This window comes from Mytilus edulis, chromosome 4 (genome assembly GCF_963676685.1).
Source record: "Mytilus edulis chromosome 4, xbMytEdul2.2, whole genome shotgun sequence".
NCBI lineage: Eukaryota > Metazoa > Mollusca > Bivalvia > Mytilida > Mytilidae > Mytilus > Mytilus edulis.
The window spans coordinates 39,883,458-39,910,720 of NC_092347.1; the positions used below are offsets into that span (position 1 = coordinate 39,883,458).

Below are 27,263 nucleotides of genomic sequence, written 5' to 3' on the forward strand. Positions count from 1 at the left end.
AAATACCGTGAATTATCCCTTTGTAAGTTCAATGGACGACATCATTTTGTGTACTATTGTTTGTCTGTAAGTCTTTTTCTATTTTTGCCATTGCGTTATCAGTTGATTTTCGACATATGAGATTCCTCTGATATATTTCGCCTCTAACTTTGTAAAAGATCAGATGCTAAATGACTTGAAACAAGACAGTGTGCAGGAGTAACAACTGACTGTTTGTGTAACTTCACTTGACATGTGAAGCTTAATAGCTTAGACTGGTACCGGACTGTTTTAGTATATTCAGGTTAATGCTTGTCAAAAGTAAAAATGCTCCTACGCAGACTTGTTTCAGGTTATTGACATTAATGCTTGTCAAATGTAAAAATGCTTCTATGCAGACATGTTTTAGGATCTTTTAGTGTATTCCAAATTAACTGCAAGTCATAAAGTAATATCTGTGGACACTAATGACACAGTAAGGTATTGCAGTCATTTCAAAATGTTCAAATGAATACAAGCATGATGTTCTCTAAAGCAAATTTCAAAGAAGTCACAAACAAATTAAAACATAGTTTAATGAATGAACAATATTTTTGAACGTCATGGTTATAACTTTAATTCACCCTTAAAAGAAACCCTCACCTTATATACTTCATACATGTACAGAAAGAATTATACAAAACTCCTTATCAAAGGTAGCGTGAAGTGTATCCACTTGCATCGTCTCTAAAGGGACCCAATACAATTTAATATTAAAACAGAAAGAAATTCGCTGCTTCTCTTTTAAAGTATATATCTATTAAATTTCGAATCATAAAAGAGCAGGTATAAATAGAAAAACAAATTGATTATAAGATTGAATTATCAAGTGTGTGAGATTTCATACTTAAAGAGGTAGACCTAGATTAAGGGAAACAACTCTTAAAATCATCAGTAAGTTTGTGTCAACCTTTTTCATAAATATATTTTAAGCTACTATGTTACATGGCTTATTTCCAATCTGTTTCAGGTAAATGCTTAAAATATATTGATTAAAATTGACGTATAACTGATTTAAAGAGTTATCTCCTCAAACCTGAAAGTCTACACCCATAAACAAATAATAACATTTCACTGAATGGTGGTTGTCATATTCTTTTTGGTTTCTTCTAGAGGTAAATTTAGACATAGAAAGTTATTCATATTAGCTCTGTTCTCATTCACAATCCTTGGTTCTGGCGTGCACGGACGATACCGTGACGATCTGTCAGATATCGATGACTTCAAGTTTGACGATGATTGGTCACTTTCAACATCAACGTATGGCGTGGAGGTTGATTTTCGTAATGACGTCTTGAGCGGTGTCCTCTGAGAATTGACCTGTGGGTTCCTGGTAGTCTCTGCCATGTGACGACTCCTCCAACTTTTACTCAGACAGCAGCAGCATCTCAAGAATTCTCTTTTGAAGTTAATTGTAAACATCCCTGGAACAAAGGGAAAGAACTCTTATTTGGATCCCAAGATGTTACATTGAATTGGGTGTTGGATTTGGGGCCTGTCTCTTCTACCTATTTGCACTTTAATCCAACGACCCCATTTGCGTGCCTCTCGACGGAAGGCTGTTGTAAACATCCCTGCAAGTAAAATGTGTTTCTTTTTTGAGTCTAGGGATCACTCTAGTTTCGGTAATTATAGTAACATTTTACGGTGGTTTTATGTGATGCTTTTATCCACTGAAGTCCGTATAAAACTTATCAGTGTTTTTAGTATAAGTTCAATACGACGAGTCCTCATGGAAGAGTTTGTAGCAAAAGAGAGGTCCCCAGGAAAAAGCACTTTTGGTATTTATTTTCATTAAATTGTTGAATGTTTTTGAAAAGATTAACGAAAAACCAAATAAATGAAATAACCAAAGTCAATTGTTCTTTTGTTTAATGTCGGTAATAGCTTTGTGCATTATGTACTTCATAGAAACACCACCGTGTTTGTAAGTCTACTTTTTACAATTTAACAAGTAAATTCCTTAAAAATAGACAAAGTAAAAACTAAATCAAGATTCGACTGAGTAGAACAAATCAGCCTTACAGTTGAAACTTTATTAGGTAACACAACACAAGAACTAGTATTATATTGCATTATAGTCGTTAGATAAAAGAAGTAATATAAGACTTTCCCCCAAAAATACGCGTAACTGATATATCAAGGATACATTTGAAGAGAAAAGCCAAAAAAAAAAAAAGAGTAAAAGAACGAAGGAAACAAATGAAAGCAGTGTTAAATGTTTAGAACATTAGAAATGTTAACAATTTATCTGTGTTCCCGAAAGGCAGCAAATGTTGTGTAACACCCCAGTTTCCTCTAAAAAATCTAACTATCTCAGTTATCTGGAGTATACTCTTGTTTGAAAATCAAATGGTATTAATCCGCAGAAGAAATAAACTTGATCACAATGGTTGTTTGTTCGTCAAAAATAAGCATGATTTTCAGACGACTTTATAATCCATCATTCACTGACTCTACCCGATACAAGGTAAGCGACGCGTAAGTGACGCTAAGTTGAAACAGAAACTAATGCACTATCCTGTGGACTTGTATTCTTATATTTTGTTTACATCTTTTATATAACCCCAAAGGTTTTTGATTCTATTCGTGTTACTCAGTCTTTAGTTGTTGTGTTATATATGTACTGCTGGTTATCTGTTTGACTTTTTTTTTTTTGCTATGGGTCGACGTTGTCAGTTTATTTTTGACTGATGAGTTGGAATGTCTCTTTTGTTATCTTTTGCCTCTTTCATCTTGTGGTACATGTATCTTGTAAGGGTTATAACTTGGTTTTTCCTAACGGTTTTTGTCTTTTTTGGTGTTGTTGATAGCAGATCAATGTTTTTATTTAGACACACGGATATTCAGATCTTGACTATAATTTGTGTATTATTGAAAACCGTATGTTGAAATTTTGACGATTTTTGAAATAGACCTTATATCTCCCTTTACCAATAATATTATATTCTAACAAGTCGAGATATCATTTTATTTTTAAAGAAGTCTATGTCAGATTGGTGAGATATGTTTAACCTATTGTAGGAGGTATTGTCTACTCAAAGTGTGGTATTGCAATTGAAATTGTAACACTCATACTTTCAAAATAGTAAACTGGATGGAACATAGAGAAATTGGAAAATTAATGTAGAATGTAAAGTTCATAAAGCCTCCAACAATTGAAAACATTTCATCCATTAAATTATATATGAAGCATGCATAATCCGACATTGTATCCTGACTCCGAGACAAACAGTATGTGTTCCTATTGCTAAACAATGGCAAGGAAACTGTACATATCGGTTGTTTTCGGTGTCTATTTGCTTGCCGCAAACAATGATGGAAACCACAGCCCCCACAACCAAATAAACTATCAAGGCGGTCCAAACGGAATGCAGCATTTATAATGCATATAGTAGCAATATATGATACCGTCTTGTTTGACGGGAGATAGAAAGAATTAATGCGACTTATTCAATTCAGTTGCGAATGATACTATTGCTTGTCGATTTTTCTTTTCTTTTTTTAGCCATGGCGTTGTCAGTTTCAATTTATGAGTTCGAATGTCACTCTTGTATATTTCGCTCCTCTTTTATGTTATCGTGAATGTTTTATTTCTCATACTTGAATTCATAGACACGTTCATTACGTCGTATGTTTTATCGAATATGAATTTTTATGATTTTCGATAATGAGGATGGAGAAAAGATTCTGTTTTTGATTTATTTGTTTGATATTTTGATTGTAGATTAGTGTCGTCGTTGTATTGCAAACTTACCATATACAATAGGATCCATACATGAATTAGATACAGCAAATAGGAATAACCCTTTCTTTATTTTAGAATTTAATCTCTTTGCTGATTCTCTGTAAAAGACATACAAATAATTCTTTAAATTTGTAAACAGTGTAGAAATTGTATTGCATATATACAAATCAGCTCTTCATAGATACCAGGATTAAAACATTGTACGCCGACTTCAAAAGACTCATCCATATTGCTTGACTAAACAGTTATAAAAGTCAAATAAAGTGAGAAGTGTATTTAGGACTCCAAAACTCCGAAATGTTTTGTTAAATACAGATAAGGTCAGTCTTTATTGATTATTATCATAAAAGTTTGGTATTCATCATTAAAAGCAACAAAATTTACAGGCCATCTAAAAAGCAACATGGAAACTCCAACAATAACCAAGTGTATTCACAAAAGGTCAAGTTCTTATCGACCGGAAACAATATAAGTCGTGAATAAATACCAAATTTCGAACAGCAGTATACTACTGTTGCCTTTATTAAAATTTCAAACAGCGGTATACTACTGTTGCCTTTATTTAAATTTCGAACAGCGATATACTACTGTTGTCTTTATTTACCTAATTCTCTATATAACGAAAGATATAAACAAATTTAACCAATAAGGAAAGAAGGGGCGAAGGATACCAAAGGGAACTTTAAACTCATATGTATAAATTTTATTATATATATTTAACCAAGGAAATTTATTTACTATATCTAACATATCGTATATTCACAAATATAGTGCTTATTGACATAGGAAATATATTCGAAGTTACATTTAGAATATGCAAAACTCTTTGAGGGGCTCACGGGAAGTACTAATCCGTTAATGTTACCACAATCGAAGCAGAAAATATGACGAAGACATTTTCATTATATGCATTGATTCAATGAATAGGATTTTACTCACATGATTGTTTATTAATGTAATTTGATGTTTAAATAAATCATTGACTAAATTAAGAATAAAATCTCCTGAACAAAGTTTTTATGGTTTGTAAATAAGTTTTACTAATTAGAACATTAATTTGCAGCAAAATCTTTCCAAATAAAATCTGATTATTTTCTACAAAAAATAGAAATCATAGCACTTCAAAGTTTGAACATAAAATTGTTACATAGAAGTCAAATTTGATTGTGAAGGGTTGAAAACGTACATACTATTTATCTTCTAGCTACTATCTAAAGGAAAATGAATTGATAAGATAATCATCAAACACAATTACAAACAGAACTTAATTAGTGTTTCTTTTCTATTCTTTTAAGTTAATTTGTCTCTGTTTAAGTCCATTAAATCCAATTGTTGAACTATCTTAATGTTCATGGTCGTACAAATAATTCAAGAAAAAGTATGATTTTTTATGCTTTTATCAAATCATGTTCAGAATGTTAATCTAAGAAAAAAAATGAAGTAAATCTAAACTTTTGTCTGAAATAGTGCAAGGAGTTTTTGATTGCGTTAATATCATAGGTAAGAAATGAATATTACAAATAGTAATATGGATTGCAACATAGACATTTTACATTTTACAAGCATGATAATCTTCTTTGCCTGCTTTTTTCCTTTGTCCATTTACTATTTACATGCTATTCAAATCTCGAATGCTTGAATTTTTGTGGAAAGGAATTGCACATTCTTTCGGGGAACATTATATGATCCCTGGGTTTAGGTGGTGTCGATGTTATTAAGTTTGATTTTTGTAGCGTCTTAAACACTGTTACTTGTCTCTTTGTCGTTTTTAGTTTTTTACAAAGATTATGTCGGCATGTCTTTGATATAGCATTTTGTAATGTACAACTTTCCACGGATATTATAAAATATATTATTCATTCCTGGTTTCCAGATACGATCGCTATATTTCATCTCAGAGAGACATGACTTGGTAGTTTTGTCAGTATAAAAACACATGTATAGCGGCCATATGAATCTTGTTGACGACCCAAAGTGAAGGGAAGGGTAGAATAGAATTTATATATAAATCTAAACTTTTAGAAGCTCGCGGCATATGCATGTTGAAATTTTGCAGCACCTTACTAGTCTTATGTTTTGATCTTCGAAAAAATAGGAGTGCATTTGAACTTTTACATTTTATGATATACTATTTTACGAAACGTCATATTTAAAGTGACCCAGTTTTAGCCATCAACGGAGCTCCTATGGGAAATTCAATAGTCTATATGAACAGAAGAGAAACCTTCTTATTCTCCCTTTTTTATGTCCCGCCTCTTTTGTTGAATGATATTATCCTTTAATGGTACCTTCTGCATACAACTTATATCAATTCATTATAGATATGTTTCATGTTTTAACTTTTAATGACAAATTAAAATTGCTGATTATATATTCACCCATATGTGTATACCTAATATCCTGGTAATAAGAAAACCGTATTAGCATACAGATGAAACTCAATAAATAGGAGAAATCCATTTTTTAACAAAGAAGAATTATTTGTATTAATAAATTATAATCTGGTCTAGACTAAGGTCTATATCATCAGATGCAAGATTGTAAAAATTCAAAATTAGACCAGACAGAACTAACTCAATAATCGCGCAATACAATTACATCGAGGTTAATCAAGTATCATGAAAAATTCAATTCCTTGTAGGAAGAAAAAAACATATCAATTTATTAAGGTGGTACCCAACACATTCACTAAAATTAATTTGGCTCGTTTAATTTTCATAAAAGTTTGTCAAATTATTTACTTTGATACTTATAACAAAAATATAAAAATTTCAAAATTTTTGAACCAACCGTTTGGTCAGAAAAATTACACTGGTTATATAGCAGTTTGACAAACACCAATTTTGATCATTAAGAAGCTTAATATTCCTTTTCAAACACAACGTAATTAGAACGTTTGTCTAACTTTACAGAGTTATCTCCCTGTAGTGTTAGGTACCACGTTAAATTGGCATTTTGTTTTGTTTCCTAACTCTGTTTATTAAGAAACAACTACGTACCAAATTTCTACATTATAAAAAACCAAAAAGGTGCTACTCTATGAGCAGGCAAAGCGTTTAAAAGTAATTTTATAGTAGTGAAGTAAATCTTAGTTTTATTCAGAAAGTACAAAAACTCCAATTAAGATCAACACACATTTATATAGTCATGTCATTTTCTCAGGACTGACTTTAGCCGGGAATAACAACTAACGTATCATTCCAGTGGCAATTTTATAACTTATTGCATGACAAAGCTAAACGAGAACTATGGGTTTATAGTGTATATTTATATCTTTTTCACATGACAATGAACTATAAAACGAATAAATATAACAATAAGTCATCAAAATGACTTAAGGAGCAAATGGAAGATTGGCTATATTGCTAAACAGATTTTAAGGAATAATAGAATGAACATATAAATCTGTCCCTTAGATATAATAATTTATATACTTTGTAATTCGGTGTCTGGTTGGTGTTCAAACAATTTATTCGTGTAAATAGAAAGTGATGCACAGAATACAGGAATTTTACAGCAACAACAAAACAAGACTGTGTCCATAGTACACGGATGCCCCTGTCGCACTATCATTTTCCATGTTCAGTGGACCGTGAAATTGGGATCAAAACTTTCATTTGGAATTAAAATTAGGAAGATCATATCATAGGGAACATGTGTAATAAGTTTTAAATTGTTGTGACTTCAATTTCATCAAAAACTACCTTGACCAAAAACTTTTACCAAAACTTTAACCTGAACTTCACACTTTCATTTTCTATGTTCAGTGGATCGTGAAACTGGTGTCGATACTTTACCTTGGCATTAATATTAGAAAGATCATAGCATGGGGAACATGTGTAATAAGTGTCAAGTCGATTGGACTTCAACTTCATCAAAAACTACCTTGACCAAAAACTTTAACCTGAAGCGGGACGAACGGACTGACGAACGAACGGACAGACGGACGGAGGCATAGACCAGAAAACATAATGCTCCTCCATATCGAAGGTGGGCCATAAAAACCCTTACCCACCAATATTCCTTATGAACGCACTAGTCTTACTAAATGGTCCCGATCAGTTTAATTCTAAAGAATCCAAATTGGCCACAAAACTATCCACATCAATTATATAAGCTACTAGTATATCCCATGTGTCCTTACGCTAGTCACGTTTCTTTACATCTTCTCGCTTTTGTTATCATCCAATGCTATTTTCTTACAACGAGCCACTTGTGGGTCATAAACTGGTTTTAGAACTCTTTGTGGTGTTATGTAAATGTTCTTTATCTTTTCTATGTTTTTTTTGTCTACATCTGATTCTTATATTATTAGACTTCATCTAAACCTTGATTGCGACATATACTAATATACCGTAGGCTTATATAATTTAACCAAATACATACTTACATATCGAACCACCACCAAGCAGATATAACATAATAAGGCGTCCAACACATTATAAAAACACTAACTGAAAAAGAAAAAAATACAACATAAACATGTTATAAGGACAGTCATCAGCTCAACTTGAGTCTTATCTCACATTTTTAGAAATGCATACTTTTTGTTATGGAAACCCCATTCTATGCAATATTAATCGTTTTAGATTTGAATGATAATGCTTAAAACCTTTATCAATGGCTACAGTGGATATAAGGGAAAACAACAATTACAGTTGTACTTATATCAAACCAACTGTGTGTCTCCGAAAAAATACAAAAGGAATCGATGTTAAATGTTATATTTCAAATCTAGAGTCATAATTTTTCCAAGTTTATTATTCTCGACCAACAAATATGTTGTATACTGACAACAGTCTGATATCCTAACAAAATATTTTATGGACATGTTTACAACCTTACTCATATTAGATTATAAGTTTTCTTTTTATAGCAGTAACTCGACTCGTTTTTTACTTTTTAATTGAAGAAACATTCATACATTGTCATTGAATTGTTGTTGAGGCGACATATAACTGCTGATGTATGTACTCTTTGTTGTTTATCTTAAAGAGAAGAACTATTCGAACTATTTCATTTAAGCACTTTTAATTCATCAATCCTGTTAGGTTGAGCATCTTCTGTTGCTATCATGTATTAAGTACTCTTAAACATATATGAAGGAGTTTGGTCATCAAAACAGATTCGCGGGCGCTTATATTGGTTTCGATGTTTTCAATATTTCTGCAAGAAGACTTTTCGTCCTTTGCAATACATTGAGGTTGTGATTCGGAGCGGTTCAAATAAAGTAAAAATAATTAAACACACTTTTTGAATAAACACATTAGTTTGTTGTCATCATGTAGACCAAACAGTTTTATCAAACCTTCCTATACTTTTTGGGTTTAATATGTATACTTGTATATATAATATATTAAGATCTGCATCAAAACAATTTCTACGTTGGAAATTGAATGATGAAACATAAACCGGTCGGTTTGAATACAAGAAAAATACTATTCATAGATATCACAAACGATAAAACTAGCTTGCGTACCAGGTGCTTTTGTTTTGGAGAATCGTCAAGAAGTTACAAAGGTTTTGTAATTCTAATTTGTTAAAAGAATTGAAAGCCATCTTATGGAAAACTAGATAGATAAAGGAACTTTCTTTGCCGTCCATTTGCATGTCAGATTTTTTATGATTAATGAGAATTTGTGGTTGGAACCGTGTTTACTAGAAAAGAATGAGACAAAACGCAGAAGAGTGCTTTAGATGCATAAATAGTTACTAGGTTTATAATTTTGTTCGCCAGACGCTTATATTAAACGTGGTATATCTAATATATGGTAATATAAATTATTACTACTGTGTAGCTCCACTTCAGAGTGGTTGATTTTTAGAAGGTATTTAAAACTGCCCAATTACACGAGTAATTCTATCATTGCATACAATGGATGAATTAACGCAACTTGTTACCGTCGCAACTGAAAAACCTGTAACGTAATGGACCATGAGTGGTGGCTTTTGTTATCTGAACAATTAAGTTCAGTGTTACGTACTGCACTGTTAATGTCTTGTCTAGTAACCTATTTGAAGATGTTCCTTTTATGTCATTTTGGCCGATGAACGTCTTCGAGCGGAGGAAACTAGTAATGCGTAGTTTTAGTTTATATATAATAATCTTATCAAAATAATCCCAAAGTTAATAGTTTCATCAGACGGTTTTAGAAAAAAAAAGATTCATGGGATTCTATTCTTGTCAACAGTTGATTAGTATAAGTCGGAAGTTTTTATATATTAGAATTTATTACTCCCATGACATTTTTGTGGGAATTAACTTTTTAGTATGTGTAATTACAGACTTTGAAGCTTTCATAAAACTCTATTATTTTTAGCAGTAATCTTATAAGTTCTTATACGATGAAAAGATCATGCATCGTAAATATTGACAGGTTACATTTAACATTATATTACGTAAATGTCGACATCATATTATAAGGTATTATTTGATTAAAGTTATGAATGAAAATTTAATACTTTCACAAAGAGTATTTGTGGATTTTTAAAAAAGGTCGTTTTTATCTTCTAGCTCTGTGTCCCGCTATCAATCGGAAATAGTATTTATTCCCCAAAAAATTTACTAAACATTATTCTGAATGAGTTTTCTTATCTATCTTTATGAAACAAACATGGCTTATCTAGGGACGTGAATATTGTTGCTTAAATGCATAGAAACAAAACTTACAAAAATGAAGATTCTTGTATATTTTGTTTTGGCTTTTAAACACATTTAAGAAATAAAATTGCTGATCAATTAATATGAAGTTTATGTTATTTGGACTTATAACAAACTGGGGTGGTCAGAATGATTTTAAACATGCAATTGTTTTGTGTTTGAACCATATAACAGAGAGAGAAAGAAAAAACACAACACACACATGACAGAAGAGCGCTTGAAATGCATAAATATATAAGATATGGACACAATGATTTATGGTAATGTTTATTATAACTGCTGATGCGACAACACTTTCTATTGGCTGATATATTTTGAGGATACCAAACTCCCTATACAAACAACTCAGAGTTTTCCTATAACTTTGTAGACAATTGAATTATTGTCGCAATTCATTATCATCGCAACTGAAACCTTTGATGAAATTAATCAGTACATTTTGCATACATCATAAGGTTGATTGACGATTAAGGTCAGTGTTACGTTCTATAATGTCTAGTCCCGATCCTGTAACCTATTTAATGGTGTGTATTTGAAGTAAATCATGCCTATTAATCACGTTCGTTCCGATAAGACTGGGAATGATTAGTTTTAGCCTCAATATAATGGCCTTCTTAATAAAATTGAGAATGGAAATAGGGAATGTGTCAAAGAGATAACAACCCGACCATAGAAAAAACAACAGCAGAAGGTCACCAACAGGTCTTCAATGTAGCGAGAAATTCCCGCACCCGGAGGCGTCCTTCAGCTGGCCCCTAAACAAATTTATACAGTTTTATATTGTCATGAGTCAATTTTTGAAAAAGAGAGGCTAAATATAATTCTTTTCTTGTCAACAACAGAGTTGCAGTGATAGTTTCGTTTATGTTTAAGTTTTACTCCCACGGCATTGGGCGCACATTACGTTTTAAGTATCTGGAGCAACTTTTACTCTATTATTTTAGCAGCTAAAAGTAGTTTGAAAAGACCGTATCTCGATCATATTAATTGATTATTTTATATTGCATAAATTTCGAATTCACTCTGTATAAATATGCCGGTTCTAAATAAGAAGCCTGTAATTCAATGGTTGTCGTTTGATGCTGTGTTAAATATTTGTTTTTCGTTCAATTTTTGTACATAAATTAGGCTGTTCGTTTTTATCGTTTGAATTGTTTTCGTTTGTTATTTCTGAGACTTACTATGCGGTATGGGCTTTGTTCACTGTTGAAGGCCGTATGGTGAATTATAACTGCTAATCTCTGTTTCATTTGTATATTGGTCTTATCATCTCATTGGCAATTACACCACACTTTTCTTTTTTTATAGCATAGTTATAAAGGTGGGTTTATTGGGTTTTGATATTAGATAAAAAAAAAAAGAATTTAATGGACATTTTCTACTACACTATCATTCTGTGTTGGAAAGGATAACAATTATGCCTAAACAAAGATGTTAAGAATGGGTATTATAACCGAGAACATGAAAACCGTCAATACAAAAAGTACAGTATAATATCGAACTTTATTTTCAATCTCTTTCGTCCCTCTCTAATTTTTCAGTCGATTATGTATAATTTCAACTCAAGCGTACATTAACATGTAGACATCCACTTTGTTAAAAACATATTTACTAAGAATGATTACCTATTACAAGAGTCATTTTTAATGTTCTCGATCTTGCTTTTTCTATATTTCCTACAGCAGATCGACGTAATCGAGATCTTCGTTTTGTTGCAAAACCAAGTGCCTCTTCTGAAATAACAAACATCAACATAAATTGTATTACAAAAGAAAATTATTTGACGGAGTTTACCAAATTACAAACACTCCTGTGTATTATTTGTTAACAAGAATGTACTTTCTGAAGAGGATGACATCAGTCATCAATTAACGTTCGCATAATTGAAGTAAATAAAATTACATCTATAAGATACAATATGTTAGAACTTTGATGGAATATGTGTAAAAACAAATAGATAATGAAGTAAAACTTCTTAATAAAGATGATAAATGTCCATTTTCTTAAGTTTTCTACGGACGTCAAAATCAGACAAAAAACAACTCTGTATATTTGTGTTTAACACAATCACAATTCTTGATTTATTAACTATAACATAAAATTAAAGATATATTTACTATTTATTTATTAACTTTGATGTTTTATGATCAATACTACATAAGTTGTTTTCTAATGTTTCGAAGAAAATTGAACACGTATGTTTAGTAAGTATTGATAACTATAAACATCTGCTAAGTATCATATAAACAAACCAATGTAATTAATAATAATAATTTTATCGAGAAAAACGCCAAACAGTTAATATGTGTTGGTATACAATAGCTATAGGAAGATGTGGTATGAGTGCCATTGAGACAACTCTCCATCAAAATAACAATTTATAAAAAGTAAACCATTATAGGTCATTACTACGCTTACTAAAGGCAATGCAACGTCCAGATGGAAAATAATTCAAAAATTGCCTGTTTGCTATTAAAAGTAATGTCAAAGTATTAAATTTGGTGCTTCTGAAATCACGACGAATATCAAAAACCATGCCTATAGTAAAAGAATCGTTATTATGTTCAGCTTTTGTTTATATCTTCCGTCTTCCTGACCTAGTTGAATGTTGTGGACAAAAACGCAATATAGACGGAATAAGCTTATGCAATGGTGGCGCTATATTTCAACGCATCCATGAGTTAAACATACAAGTTACGAAAATCTCCTGAATTGATTTCTGATATTTTCGAAATTATTTTTGTAGGATTTGCTCCTCACGTCTTTATAGTTTTAAGAAATTTCATAGGTATCGTTAAAAAAACTCATAGAATACCATTCAAATTCGAAATGAATCGATATCGAGAGCCCACCATTTACTTGAATGTTCGAAACTACGTTTGATTCAAATTTACCATACATTGTCTCTGTAATATGCAAAGGAGACCTTCCTTTACACCTACCGATGTTTGCTTTTATGTGGGAACATTTGACAGAGCAGCATATGAACTGGTTCAAATATTGAGATATTCAAAATAATTATGGCTTTATGAATACATAAACATTGTAATTTTTGTTCCTTACTAATAACCACCATGCATTGCAAGTATAGACACATAACTGTCTCTTGAATTGTTACCGAACATAGTATATCATTAAGTATTTATAATTTTAAATTGTCATGACATTACGATTATTAATCGCCATACGGATGTATATGCCGTAAGCCTATTTCGTTTCTGTTTAAGCTGACATTGAGTTGAATGTATTCTTATGACTACATGAACATCGTGATTTTTGTGTCAACCTTCATTTCAGAAAAAAGCCCTATGTTATATAATATATTGCAGATGGAGCACAAATAACCATCATGAAATGCAAGTAAAGACACATAACTGTCTTCTAAATTGTCATTAGGCATATCATTTCATTTGGCAAATATAACTTGAAACGGTCAAAACATTACGATAATTACTACTTCAGGATTTATATGGCTTAAGTCTATGTCCCTTCTGTTAAAGCTGATAAAGATATTTTTATGACTACATGAACACCCTGATTTTGAGATTAGACCTTCATTTCAGAAAAAAAAACCCTATGTAATGTAATATATTTCAAAGGAAGTACAAATAACCATCATGCATTGCTAGTACAGACACATAACTGTCTCATAAATTGGCACCGAGCATATTATTTCATTTAGCGTATATAATTTGAAACCTTTATAACATTACGATAATTACTCAATAAGGATTTATATTGCTAAGATTATGTCCCTTCTGTTAAAGCTGACATTGAATTGAATACAGCAGAAATCCCTTTATTGTAATTTTCGTTTTTACGATGCTTGAATGGACTTTTGTTCAAGTAACTGAAAAAACTATATATCTTCTTTGTTTGTGACATGTGAAATAAGAATCTCTTGCAATTTTTACCAAAAGTTCTGTTTTTTATGAAAAAAATAATGTATGTCTGAAGATCTCCTCACAATGGCTAGTGATAAATGTATAGCAGGACACACTTGTCCTGTCGACGCAACCGGTCTTGTTCCTTTTAAAATTCATTTGAATCTACATTGTGGGTTATTATTGTCGTTTTTGAATCGATTTACGAGATTTGAACATCGGAACTACTGGAGACTTAATTTATAATTTTTTTTATGAAATAAAGTACTTACCTTTACTTTGTCTTGTTTTCTTTGAAATTTGATATAAAATTGAGCAATATGACACAGATATAATAATTAATGGTAATCCATATAATGTTGTTAAATTGAATAGATTATAGGCAAGTTCGTGAGCTGTCGTTGGAAAAAAATTAAATGTAACACACTGTGTAAACCACGTATATTTCGGATGTCTATCTACATGGAATATAACACTCTGAAAAAGAAAAAAAAAAGTAATGTATCAATAATGAGAACGCATTTTGAAATTAATATTTTGCATTTAATCAATGTTGTTAAATGCCTAGTCGAAATAATTTTCTACTACTAAAATTCAGACAATACATCTTCTTACACTATATACATATATCATCTATTATATATATAATTGATAATGATGCTTATTCATTTAAATCTATTTTAGATATGACAAACTTTGTTATTCCACATAGATAATAGAGTGATGCAGTATCATTTTACTGTTATAATGTAAAAATACATAATGTATAAATGTCCTGTACCAAGTCAGAAAAATGGCCATTATGTTATTATAGTTTGTCTCTGTGTGTGTTACATTTTAATGTTGTGTTTCTACTGTGTCGTAGTTCTCCTCTTATATGTGATGTGTTTCCTTCTGTTTTAGTTTGCAACCCGGATTTGTTTTTTCTCTCAATCGATTTTTGAATTTCAAACAGCAGGTATACTACTGTTGCCTTTATAATGAGTCGGGGGTGCATGTGTACATTGGTATAGCTGCCTTTCTGCAAGATTCAGTTTAGGTTATATCTTTTTAATTCTGAATTACGCGATCAAAACAAAACATGCAATGGATTAAAAAGACGTAATATACATTTGCAGAGACATTTCTGTACAGTTTGAAGCGATCATAATGTGGTTATTGAATTCCATTTTAACTAGAAAATATCGGTACACTATAAAGTTTGCATGGAATATATAATTATATGCAAATATTGATTCCGATTCAAAGTATATCGAATCTCTTATATGCAATTTTAATGTATACGAAAAAAACTTAAATACCATATTTATTGACAGATTGCACCAATTTATTGCCAATAACTATATCGGCAAGCGTAATTAAATTTCTTATTTTATTGTGAGGAAATAACGGTGTCAAGACAGATCGCAATTATTTGTTCTGATTGGTTATAAAACAGTTGATTACATTGTTATTTAACCATTAACGCCGTTTGTTCCGTCAGATATAAACTTTTGATCATTCTTTACGAGGAAACGACACGAATGAGATACCGATAGCTGTAATCAATATACAAAAGACCGGCGAATCTGCTAGTCAACTGTCGTCTAGACGTCACTTTGAAGCACAAAGTGCAAATTTCTTCTTTCGAAGACTATTGTTCTTTCTTTTAACCACGTTGTACTGCATTTCCGCACATGTGAAGATTATTGCGCTCTCATGAATTGATCCCGGATCTCACGCGGAAACATATCATTATTGTGCTTCCTATTACATATTTCATCTTGCTAAGGGGCTCCATATTTCTCGTATCACGGTTTTAAGACATTAGTTTAACTTATCAATTTGTGTCGGGACGTTATTTAGCTTCTCTATGTCAAGCGTAAAACTTCAAAAGCATAGGGAAAGACCGGATATAGCTCAATAAACGAATTGTTGAAGGTTTCTGCATATAGATGTATATATATCGTAAAATATCATCCGTTTGACACAATGTGAAGCTTTTATCTCTTTATTCACGCTTAATCAGCAACTTTCCTATAAGCATCAATAATAAATCTAGATTTTTTTTCATGGAAACAAAATCCAAACCTTGGAACAGAGTATCAACCGGGAAATATATACCCTATATGTTAGTCCCGTTGGAATGTTTGCAAAAACAAATGAAAAGTTTACAATAGAGAACATTGAGTGAGAGAACATATTTTAACTGAACGTTTTCATTTTCCTCCAGGAACCCATTGATAAAGTAGAATTGGAAAGATTATCCGGATACTGGCTGTTTATAAAAACATTCACCAACGTCACAATTATAATGGTAGCATGAAGTAAAATTTATTCAATTCTTGCGCCCTAATTATAACTTTCAAATATTTGGCATGTAGTGATTTTACTCAGTTCTTGCTTACTAAACATGTCTTTTTTGTATATTTCGTATGTTAAAAAAGTTCCCATCAGCTTGATTCCTTACATCGTCTCTTCAATATTTCGTGTTAAGAAATATTTAATCAGTTTTTGCTGTCTTGCCATTGTAGAAACTTTACTTTATTCTAACTTCCTGGTCATTTGTTTTTTTTTTTACATTTCCTTACAGCATGATAACGAATACTACATGTATCATGAAGAAATGTTCACTTACATTTTATTTATTATTTCATAAGAATAAAGTTCACTTTGTTCTTGGTTCCTTACCATTTCGTTTCATATTTCATAAGTTCAAAGCAGTAAGCTTAGATCGACTTGCGCCTTCACAATACAAATGACAGTCACAAAAGTTGAAGTGAATAGCCTTTATTTAAAGTATTGCCCCAGTTTTTCTTAGTGTTTGTAAAATGTAGCAATGAACATAAATATATTTTAGGACAAATTGGCGTTACGTGCCGAATTTTATTGGCAGATGTTCAGCTTCTAGCTATTTGTCTCTTTCATACCTAAATGTCAGCTATTAAAACATGTCTGGCACAACGAAATTAGTTGCGTGCGTGTTTATTTCAGTCAGTTCAAAATGACTTTATAAGAAGACTTTTATTCCTAAATAGACGCAACATTAAATGTTCATTCAATTTAATAGTATTTTATATTCAATTATCAAACAAATTATAAACAAACACGACAACATATACACAAACTGCCATTAAATGACTGTCATTAAGTAAACAAAGCTCTTTAGTGTATACAACATTTAAATGACTCTGCTGCAAACTGAATGTAACAATGCAATAAAACGATAATACAGTTTCTTTGTCCAATTCTTATCAAAGAAGGCTTTTAATATTGTTATTTAATAATAAACGTGGCTGGAAGCATTTAAACATAACAGGAAACCGGTTTTATGTATTTGTACACGACAATGAAAGCATTTTATTCTCCATTGCTCGAAGTTGCATCATTTCAGAAGAAGCTACAAATAAACTCTGTCTGATTCTGTGGTAATTGGTAATTGATGTGGCATAAGAAGAACATACATGTATACAATTGTTGAAACATAAGATATAACGTGATCTCAGCAAAATAATATTTTAATGGACTGATTTTTGTATCCATTGGAAATAGTTTTAATAAACACTATTAAGTGTTGCTTTCGCTGCATTTTGAACAAAACACATTTGGTCCTCTATGCTCCTGAACTTCGTTCTTTATTTGGTTGTTTGAACTTTTTTTTAAACGAGGGTCCCTTATGCGTATTTTGCAAAAGAAGCTCACAACGTACTGGCCTACAACATTTTAATCATTGTCACTATGAGAATACCAACCTTGAATTACTGTACATATATTTAAAAGCATTCATGGACTTTGTTTCTCTATGTCTAACGCTATTCAGTAAATAGATAAACACTTATACGTCGTCACAAAACAATAATAGAGTATTCGACAATCAAATTTGACCGATTGCAAGATAACTTTGTTTATTAATTCAATTTACAAAATTCCCATGGAAAAAGGGAACATTGAATAGATTTAGAAATTGATTGTCTACAGTGTTTTTGTCACAAAATAAATAAAAATGAAACGCAAACTCTATTTATTTAAAATCTGATGATAAATAGTTTATTGGGCAAGACCTTTATCTAATATTCACGCCGATACTTATAGATTATCGTTGGTCATCTCAACGAGATTAATTTTCTCGCTTGAGCTGGTACAGCGAAAGTGAGAAAAGTATCGAGTTGAGATGACCAATGATAATCTGTTTATCGCTATTTTACCTATGACGACGTTGTCAATTTCATGTCAATTTCGTTAGCAACGCCACGTGGCCTCCTTAGTTTCTAGCGATAATTTTCCATCTCAAGCGAGAAGCATGATATGAAAATTATCACAAAAAAAGATCAAAAGAAAAATGCACAAAATAGCGATAATTTCATTTTACAGAAGGTTTCATCGATGATATATAACTGTTCTGTGTCATAATAATGATTTCTGCTCATTCATGTAGTCTAGGGTTTTTAAGTATTTGATGTTGTTTATCTCCCTAGAAAACATTATCATTGATGGGCCCAAAGACATATCTTTTCTAATTTTAATCGCTAATTACGTTGGAACAACAGACTACATTGTGCACTGAAAAGCAAACTGAATACGTAGTCTTTTCATAATAAGTATAATCTACATTATTGCGGCAAGAAAGTACATTTATTTATTATTTTGATTGAATAACACTATAAGATTCATTGCACGATATAGATTGTCTCAAATAATATACACTATTATTACACCGTCAGTTAACTCATTTTTTGACTGTCAAATCGTCAATTGATGCCAGAACTATTTAATCTTCATACATTGTCCTTATCGTTTACTAATAATGACAAGGAATATTACGGCGGTAGATTTATACGTTGTTTCTTAACCACCATTTTTGAATTACTTAAATAGTTTTTGTTTCCCTTAAATCTTTGCATAATGAATTCTTTAATAAAATATGTTTACACAATCAGACTATATGACTAGCACTGTATAGATTATGCGAAAAAGGTGTTAAAAAACTGCAGTCTAACCTCTGGAATTCACAGTACAGTGTATTGAATGTATGCTAAATCTCTATGGGGTTTATTAATAAATAATGTTTTCTCAACTTTAAATACAAAAGGTTTAATACAGATTAATTGCAGTAGCATTATAGTTCAACAATCTATAAAACAGATACAAACTCATCACAGTTGGATCCTGATATTCGTAATCGTTTATTCTGATAAGCTTCATAAGGAAATGAAAAACTATTAATGTCAACTGTAATTTCCAAGCCATTCGGTAACACAAAAAAAATGAAGAAAAATAGATTACAGTCATAATTTTCCAATTACTATTAGCAAAATCATAATTGAAATTATGAACCTTTCGTAACTACATTGCACTTTAATAAAGTCGGTAACTGGAATGCTTACGTTTTGAATTTAATGAAGAACTCGTGCTTTGTTTATTTCTATTTCTAATGCTCTCGACTAATTTTTTTTTAATTTTAAAATGATTTCTCTGTTTAGATAATGGCTATCTGTGGCATGATACTGAATTTTACTCAGTCATGTGGTAGATAGATTAATTATTTATTTTTACTAAAATGATAAAGGCGTCTTATTATACATTTGTAAAAAAAAACGAACGTTTCAAATAAGGGCAACGGTAGTATATCGCTGTTCGTCAATAGTCATCAATCAATTGAGAGAAAACAAAGCCGGGTTACAAACTAAACCTGAGGGATTTTTATTCATCCATTATAATAGAAAGAACAACAGGCAACAGAAACACTGAAGTGAAAACATCAAAACCAACGGCTACATACATAGAAATGGACTATTTGATAACAACTGTTATATTCAAAACTTAGTACATGACATTTTATGAAAAGATGAAGGGTTTAACCATGTTTTATATCTAGCCAAACATCCCGCTTATATTGCAATTTAAAAAAAAAACATCGCTAAAATGACACCTTTACGTGACAGGAATATAGTATATACAAACACAGGAACACTCAGTACAAACAGTACATTTCAATATCAAAAACAAAACGAAGTTATCAATTGAAGAAATAAAATACAGACACATATTTATAATTTATCAAATAAAATTGAAACACTTTAGAAATTCATTAGAAAGATTTCCTTTTCACTTTTCTACGTCCTTTGAAAATGCCTGTACCAAGTCAGGAATATGACAGTTCTTGTCCATTCGTTTTTGATGCGTTTTGTTTTTTGATTTTGCCATGTGATTATGGACTTTTCAAATTGATTTTCGTCTGAGTTCAGTATTTTGTGATTTTACTTTTTTTTGTATACAGCTATTCACTGTAGTTTTTTTAATAATAAAATAAAATAAAATTATAAACAAGAGGCTGTCACAACGACAGCAAACCGGATTTATTAACATTTATTTGTGTCCTGGCAATATCGCAAGAACCATTACTGATGAATGGTGAAAGCGAAAATCGTCAATATCAAAGTTGACCTCCATTTTGTCATCAGTATCAACATATTAAAATTTGAAAAGCTTAGATTGAATGGTTCATGAGTAAATGCAACAACGTAAAAGGAAACGCCATTTTACGATCTTTCAAGAACCATAACTCCTGAACGGTAAAAGTCAAAATCGTCATTATTGAACTTGACCTCTATTTTGTCATCAGTAACAACATATTAAAATTTCAAAAGCTTTGGTTGAATGGTTCATGAGAAAATGCACGGACACGACGGGAAACACCATTTTTCAATCTTTCAAGAACCATAACTCCTGAACGGTTAAAGTCAAAATCGTCATTATTGAACTTTACCTCCATTTTGTCATCAGTAACAGGATATTAAAATTTCGGAAGCTTTGATAGAACAGTTCATACATAAATGCCCGGACACGACTTGAAACTCCATTTTTCAATCTTTCAGGAACCATAACTCCTGAACGGTAAAAGTCAAAATCGTCATTTTTAGACTTGACCTCCATTCTGTCATCAGTGAAAACATATTAAAATTTGGGAAGCTTTGGTAGAACAGTTCATGCGTAAATGCACGGACACGACTGGAAACTCCATTTTTCAATCTTTCAAGAACCATAACTCCTGAACAGTAAAAGTCAAAATCGCCATTATTAAACTTGACCTTTGTATAGTTGTCAGTGATAACATATTAAAATTTTAAAAGCTTTGATTGAACGGTTCATGAGTTAATACACGGACAACATTTGATTGCCGCCCGCCCGCCCGCCGTACATCCCCAAATTAATAACCGACATTTTTGTCATAAAAATCCGGTTAAAAACATAAATATGTCAGACGTTTAAGTCACCCGCGTGTTAACCTTCAACTTTTTGATAGAAAATGTAGGATCATTCCTTTATGTAGGGATTATGTTAAAAGAATTACTAACTACATTAACAAATTCTGAAAATCCTTTGTGGAAAATTCTTTTATGATGGAAATAAATTTCAGATCTATAAAGGTTATTAACTTTTTCTCTGTAGTATATTATAGTTCAGACGAACTATAACGAAATTTTTGAAGAATCCCTTAAACAAAATGTTTTAATCAAAAAAACTTTTTAAGCGTTAAAAAAATTATTTCTTATATAGATGTCTCCCACTTGTTCATCTAAGAACATGTAAGGTCATTTGTACAATGGTTGGTGGTATTGTTAAGAATTACAATACTCACAACAACAATAGTGGAACTGCTTTATTGAAATTTATTTTGTTTTTATATAATGTATCTACAAGGATTTTATCTCACGGCACAAAACAATCATACAATGTCGAGTTGCCAATTATAACAACGTGGCACGTACTAACTTTTGCATAACAAGATATTTTCAAAAATAAATCGGATTTGATAATGCTCTTTTGTTAATTGTAGTAACCTGCATCAGAAAGCCACCTTTTATTAGGAAAATTGAAAATAATCAGATTAATGTATAAAAGAACTGTTAAATCGATTTGGTTTTGATACGTATGTACATTGTGACATTCAAATCTGAAGCACTTTCGATATTTCTCTATTATGAAAACTTGTTTTCAAAACATATGCTTAACTTTAATGATAGTAACAGTAATTAGATTAAACATTCTACGTCTGATTTTCTTTTACATTATTTGTCTTTCTCAGATGCTATGATTTGTCTCCATATACATTTGCAACATGATCTCTTTCATCAATGAATAGAAATTGAAATCATTCGCACCTAGAGAAAAAATTTAGCACATTTATCCTTTTTCATTGCGACAACGTGAATTCTATATCAAGATATCTACAAAATTGTTTGAATTTTGCATGTGTTTGTTTTCCAATGGTCCGAATTAGAAAGTCAATCCTGTTATCAACTTGCATGTAACAATAATGAGAAAGAGATGATTTAGATTTGATATTACAGCATCAAGAGGGACAAAAACAAATAGTATTACATAACAGTTGAATTATTTTCCAGATTTGGAAAACATTATACAAGGACAGTTCAAAATCCATATTTTACGTTCGAGGTGTAAGGTAAACTTGCTCATATGTTTTACATGACAGGAATTGTACAAACATCCATTTTTACACACAAGCGTTAGGCAAAGGTGCTTTTTTGCATATACAAAAGTAGCTATATGTACCTTATAATTTTGTCAAACTGTACTCATACTTTACTTTCAATATTAACTCGACATATATACCAGGATTACATTGTGTAATCCTGACGCTCGTTTCGTACACAAATAACTCATACTCGAAGTTTGAAACAAAACATTATAAAGGCTAAAAAAAGATCCCAAAAAAAAACCTTCTAATTGAAGAGCATTGAGAACTCAAACTTTCTTAAGGTTTTACCAATTACAGCAAAGGCGTCCTTTACATTAGGTAAAAAATTCCTTACAATCCATAAAATTACAAGATCTGTAATGAGTTACATGTATTGTATACGTTGACTATGACAATAATAATTAATAAGAAATTGGAGTGCTGCCTACTGGGCTAGAGACAAATTTTTAAAATGATTTATAAATGAAAACAATCCCATAATATGAAGAAGATGGTGTTAAATTTAATGTATGTTTTTCTGCTACAGTTCTCGAAATCGTTAAAAAAAATATCTCATTTGCATAATGAAAACTCATGTAATACATTATTACGTTTCACTGAAAATTCAAACAGATTAATGTCGATTTAACTTTAATTGTATCCGCTCAGCGTGTTAAATTGTACTAAATAGTTAAAGCTTTTCAACAAGTTTCCAAAAATCAAATTATATTTGATGTCATTTCTTAAAAAAATTCTAGTCTAAATGAAATAACAACATCAGTCAGATTTAGAATTTGACACGCGTCAATAATTAAATAATTTTTTAGTTCATCCTATGATGTAAAAACCAGGTTTAATCTATCAGTTTTTCTTGAAATGTTCTGTACCAAATCAGCAATATTGCATTTGTTATCTACAGTCCGAAGTTATGTACTGGTATGTTGGCGTATGCTTTTTCTGTAATTAACTGTTTCTGGTTTTTTCCTCTTATAGTTGATGTGTTTCACTGAGTTTTAGTTTGTTATCCGAATATCTTTGTGCTTAATCAATTTATGACTATCGAACAGCGGTTATTACTATTGCATTTGATTTGTATACAATGAGTTTTAGTTTGCTTCTATAAGCTCCTCGGTTTCTCCTATATTCGTATGTAATTATCTTATAAACTTAAATGTGGGTTATTCGCGTTCTTTGCTTTTGTAAATAGCCGATTAACTGCGTTAATGTAACAGACCCAGAAACGACTTATACTAAGTTTCTAAAAAATCAAAATGCATTGTCATTGAAAACTCTACAGTACAGCTAAAATGCATTTTATTCAATTACACTGTAAAATCTATTTCATTAAAAACATTTCCGTTTTTTGAAAATTCTACAGAACTAAGTGATTAACGAAGTCATGAAAAAAGGCAACAGTAGTATACCGCTGTTCAAAATTCATCAATCGATAGAGAAAAAACCAAATTCCTGTTACAAACTAAAACTGAGGGAAACGTATCAAATTTAAGAGAACTACGACACAACAGAGACACAACACCGAAATGTAACACACAAAGAAACGAACTATAATGTAACAATGGCCATTTTCCTGACCTGGTACAGGGAAATATGAATATAGAAGAGGGACGAAAGATACCAAAGGGACAGTCAAACTCATAAATCTAAAACAAACTGACAACGCCATGGCTAAAAATGAAAAAAGACATACAGAAAAACAATAGTACACATGACACAACAAAGAAAACTAAAGAATAAACAACACGAACCCCACCAAAAACTAGGGGTGATCTCAGGTGCTCCGGAAGGGTAAGCAGATCCTGCTCCACATGTGGCACCCGTCGTGTTGCTTATGTGATTACAAATCCGGTAAATAGTCTAATTCGGTAGGTATAGCTTGAGCTAGATATATTAGAAAGTAATAACATGAGTAATTCAATGATGTAATAATCATGCATATAAGTTTTATGGCAAGTTTTCTAAATGTATGGAATGGGTTACATAGTTTTGTAGTTTATGCACAAATTACCCAGAAGACAGTAAGCCTCACTGTTATCTGCATGTTGTCATAATAAGTTTATTCTATTCTAAACTGACCCTTAATTTTCATATTAATAAAACGGAAATGTAAGTGGGAATATATAAATTTAAAGGAAATTCGTAGTACACGTTTTTGAAGTAACTTGTTACAAAACTTTGAATTTTTTGAAAAACTAAGGATTTTCTTATCCCAGGCATAGATTACCTTAGCCGTATTTGGCACCACTTTTTGGAATTTTGGATCCTCAATGCTCTTCAACTTTGTACTTCTTTGGCTTTATAAATATTTTGATATGAGCGTCACTGATGAGTCTTATGTAGACGAAAGGCGCGTCTGGCGTACTAAATTAAAATCCTGGTACCTTTGATACTATTGTTATATATGGTTTCGATATTTATAAGCAGTTCTATATGTCTAAATTGCCCGCATAATTTCATAATAATCCGTGATATAGTCCTTTTTACACATGTACATGTAACTTTTACTGGGAACACGCTTGATTTTGTCATGGGATTAGGGACTTTACTTTTTGAGTTTAGCTCGGAGTATTTTTTTGTTATTTTACGTTTTAACAACTATATATCCAATTTTAAAATTGTACTTTCACTTTTCTTTGTTCGATATGTTGATGTGACATTTTGAGAAACATTAAATCATAAACTATCCTATAAGATATCCATTAAAAAAGAAATTATGTTCAATGAAATGGCTAAAGCCTCGGTCACACCTTACCGGATAGCTCGAACGGACGCCTAACAGATAACTTTTTTTCAATCCGTTCATGTCCGTAAGACGTCCGTTCTTATCCGTTACACGTCAATCCATATCCGTTGCATGTCAGTTAAGCGTACGTTTTATCCGTCGACGTCCGTTCTGTCCGGTGGAACATTTTGTGCATGTTCAAAACTTTGAACGGACGTCCAACGGATAAAATGTCCGTTGAACGTCCGTTAGGCGTCTGTTTTGTACGGTACTCGTCCGTTTCGTTTCCGTTTTGTATCCGTTACGTGTCCGTTATACATCCGTTGGAGGTCTGGAAGATAAATTCAACAACGGACTTCTACCGGATGTTTAACGGATAAAACGGATGTTGAACGGACGAGAAACGGACTTCTACTAAACGTATAACGGATAAAACGGATGATGAACGGATCTGAAACAGATAAATGGCAATTGAAAATTTCGCGTCAGAAATGCCAATTATTGGTATGTCAGATTTCTTAAGGTTCATGAATTCTTATTATTCATAATCGATCTTAGAGTATAGGCACGTCAACACAATCAAGCAGTTCTAACTCAGGCCAGACAATGCCCTTTGGTGAATTTTGAAGAACAAACCAAAACCAGTTACACAGAAACATTTTGAATATTTATGCGATTTACATGTATTATTATTGTCGCCTTTGATTTTTCCGTACATCTTGTTCATCCGTTTTATCCGATACGCTTCCGTTATGTGTCCGTTTTATGCGGTACTCGTCCGTTTGATGTACGTTCGACATCCGTTCTGTCCGGTACGTGTCCGTTTCTCGTACGTTACATATCCGGTGTGTGTCCGTTATGCATCCTTACACGTCCGTTTTATTCGGTCAGTACATGAACGGACTCCCAACAGATAACAATTTTGTCAACGGACACCTTTTACTTTCACCCGTTAGGCGTCCGTTCGTGCTATCCCGTAAGGTGTGACCGAGGCTTAAAGGATCATTAAATTATCCTTGGTTTAATACTCTAAAGGTCATTCGTTAAAATCTCAAAGGAGAGTAAATGAATCCTTGACATTGTTTCGAATAAGGTTAAACATTAACTCATAAAGTTTTATAAGTGTAATTAATTAGATATATATCAAATGTTATGTTTTTACATAGGTTCCCAAGTCGATATTATTCTTTTTTCACAGACAATTTCTCTTAAGCCTGTGCGTCAGATAAATTATGTAAATGTCCTTTTTTTAATCTTTTCATTACTTTTAGAGAATTATTACATTTCCTTGAAATTCCTTGTCTCTCGGAAACAAATAAATTGTCAAACCTCGAAATGTAATAGTATATGGCATTGAATATTTGATAAAATTATGATTATACCTATTGGAAGAATTGCCAACAGCTGAAAATAACTGCTTTTGAATATTAAATATTTACACTCAGTAAGACGTACACCAAAAAAGTCATGATAATCCGTATCATCAAATAGTATTGAACATTTCAATGACGTCAATAAAAGATACAATGACCTTGATTTCAAGAGAAGAAAACCTAACAAAACAATTTAGAAAATGAAAGTCTTGTCAAGAGAATCTTCTTGTGTAAGATCATGGTCCAACTTAAACTTAAGGAAATGTATTATGATTGCCATTTAGACACTAATCCGCCAAAGAACAAATTACTAGGATGTAAACAATAAAGGGTCAATGTACGGACTTTTTTTGCAAAAACAAATAAAGTAAAAAAAATCTG

General features: G+C 31.5%; 1 protein-coding gene across 4 annotated transcripts in view; it reads right to left on the reverse strand.

Moving 5' to 3' along the window:
- Nucleotides 1-536: 536 nt before the first annotated feature.
- Nucleotides 537-27,263, reverse strand: part of LOC139519685 (adipokinetic hormone/corazonin-related peptide receptor variant I-like) — a 237,882-nt gene continuing 211,155 nt past the window's right edge. For 2 of the 4 annotated variants that reach the window (XM_071311900.1, XM_071311899.1), the window contains exons 2-6: nucleotides 14,584-14,788; nucleotides 12,053-12,160; nucleotides 8,157-8,220; nucleotides 3,776-3,864; nucleotides 537-1,442 (exon numbers count right to left, since the gene is read on the reverse strand). In XM_071311900.1, coding sequence (XP_071168001.1) covers nucleotides 1,090-1,442; nucleotides 3,776-3,864; nucleotides 8,157-8,220; nucleotides 12,053-12,160; nucleotides 14,584-14,788 — 819 coding nt within the window. In that variant the 3' untranslated portion in view covers nucleotides 537-1,089. Of the gene's footprint in view, nucleotides 1,593-3,775; nucleotides 3,865-8,156; nucleotides 8,221-12,052; nucleotides 12,161-14,583; nucleotides 14,789-27,263 lie in introns of all 4 variants that reach the window. The other 2 variants (XM_071311902.1, XM_071311901.1) reach the window with 1 other exon arrangement.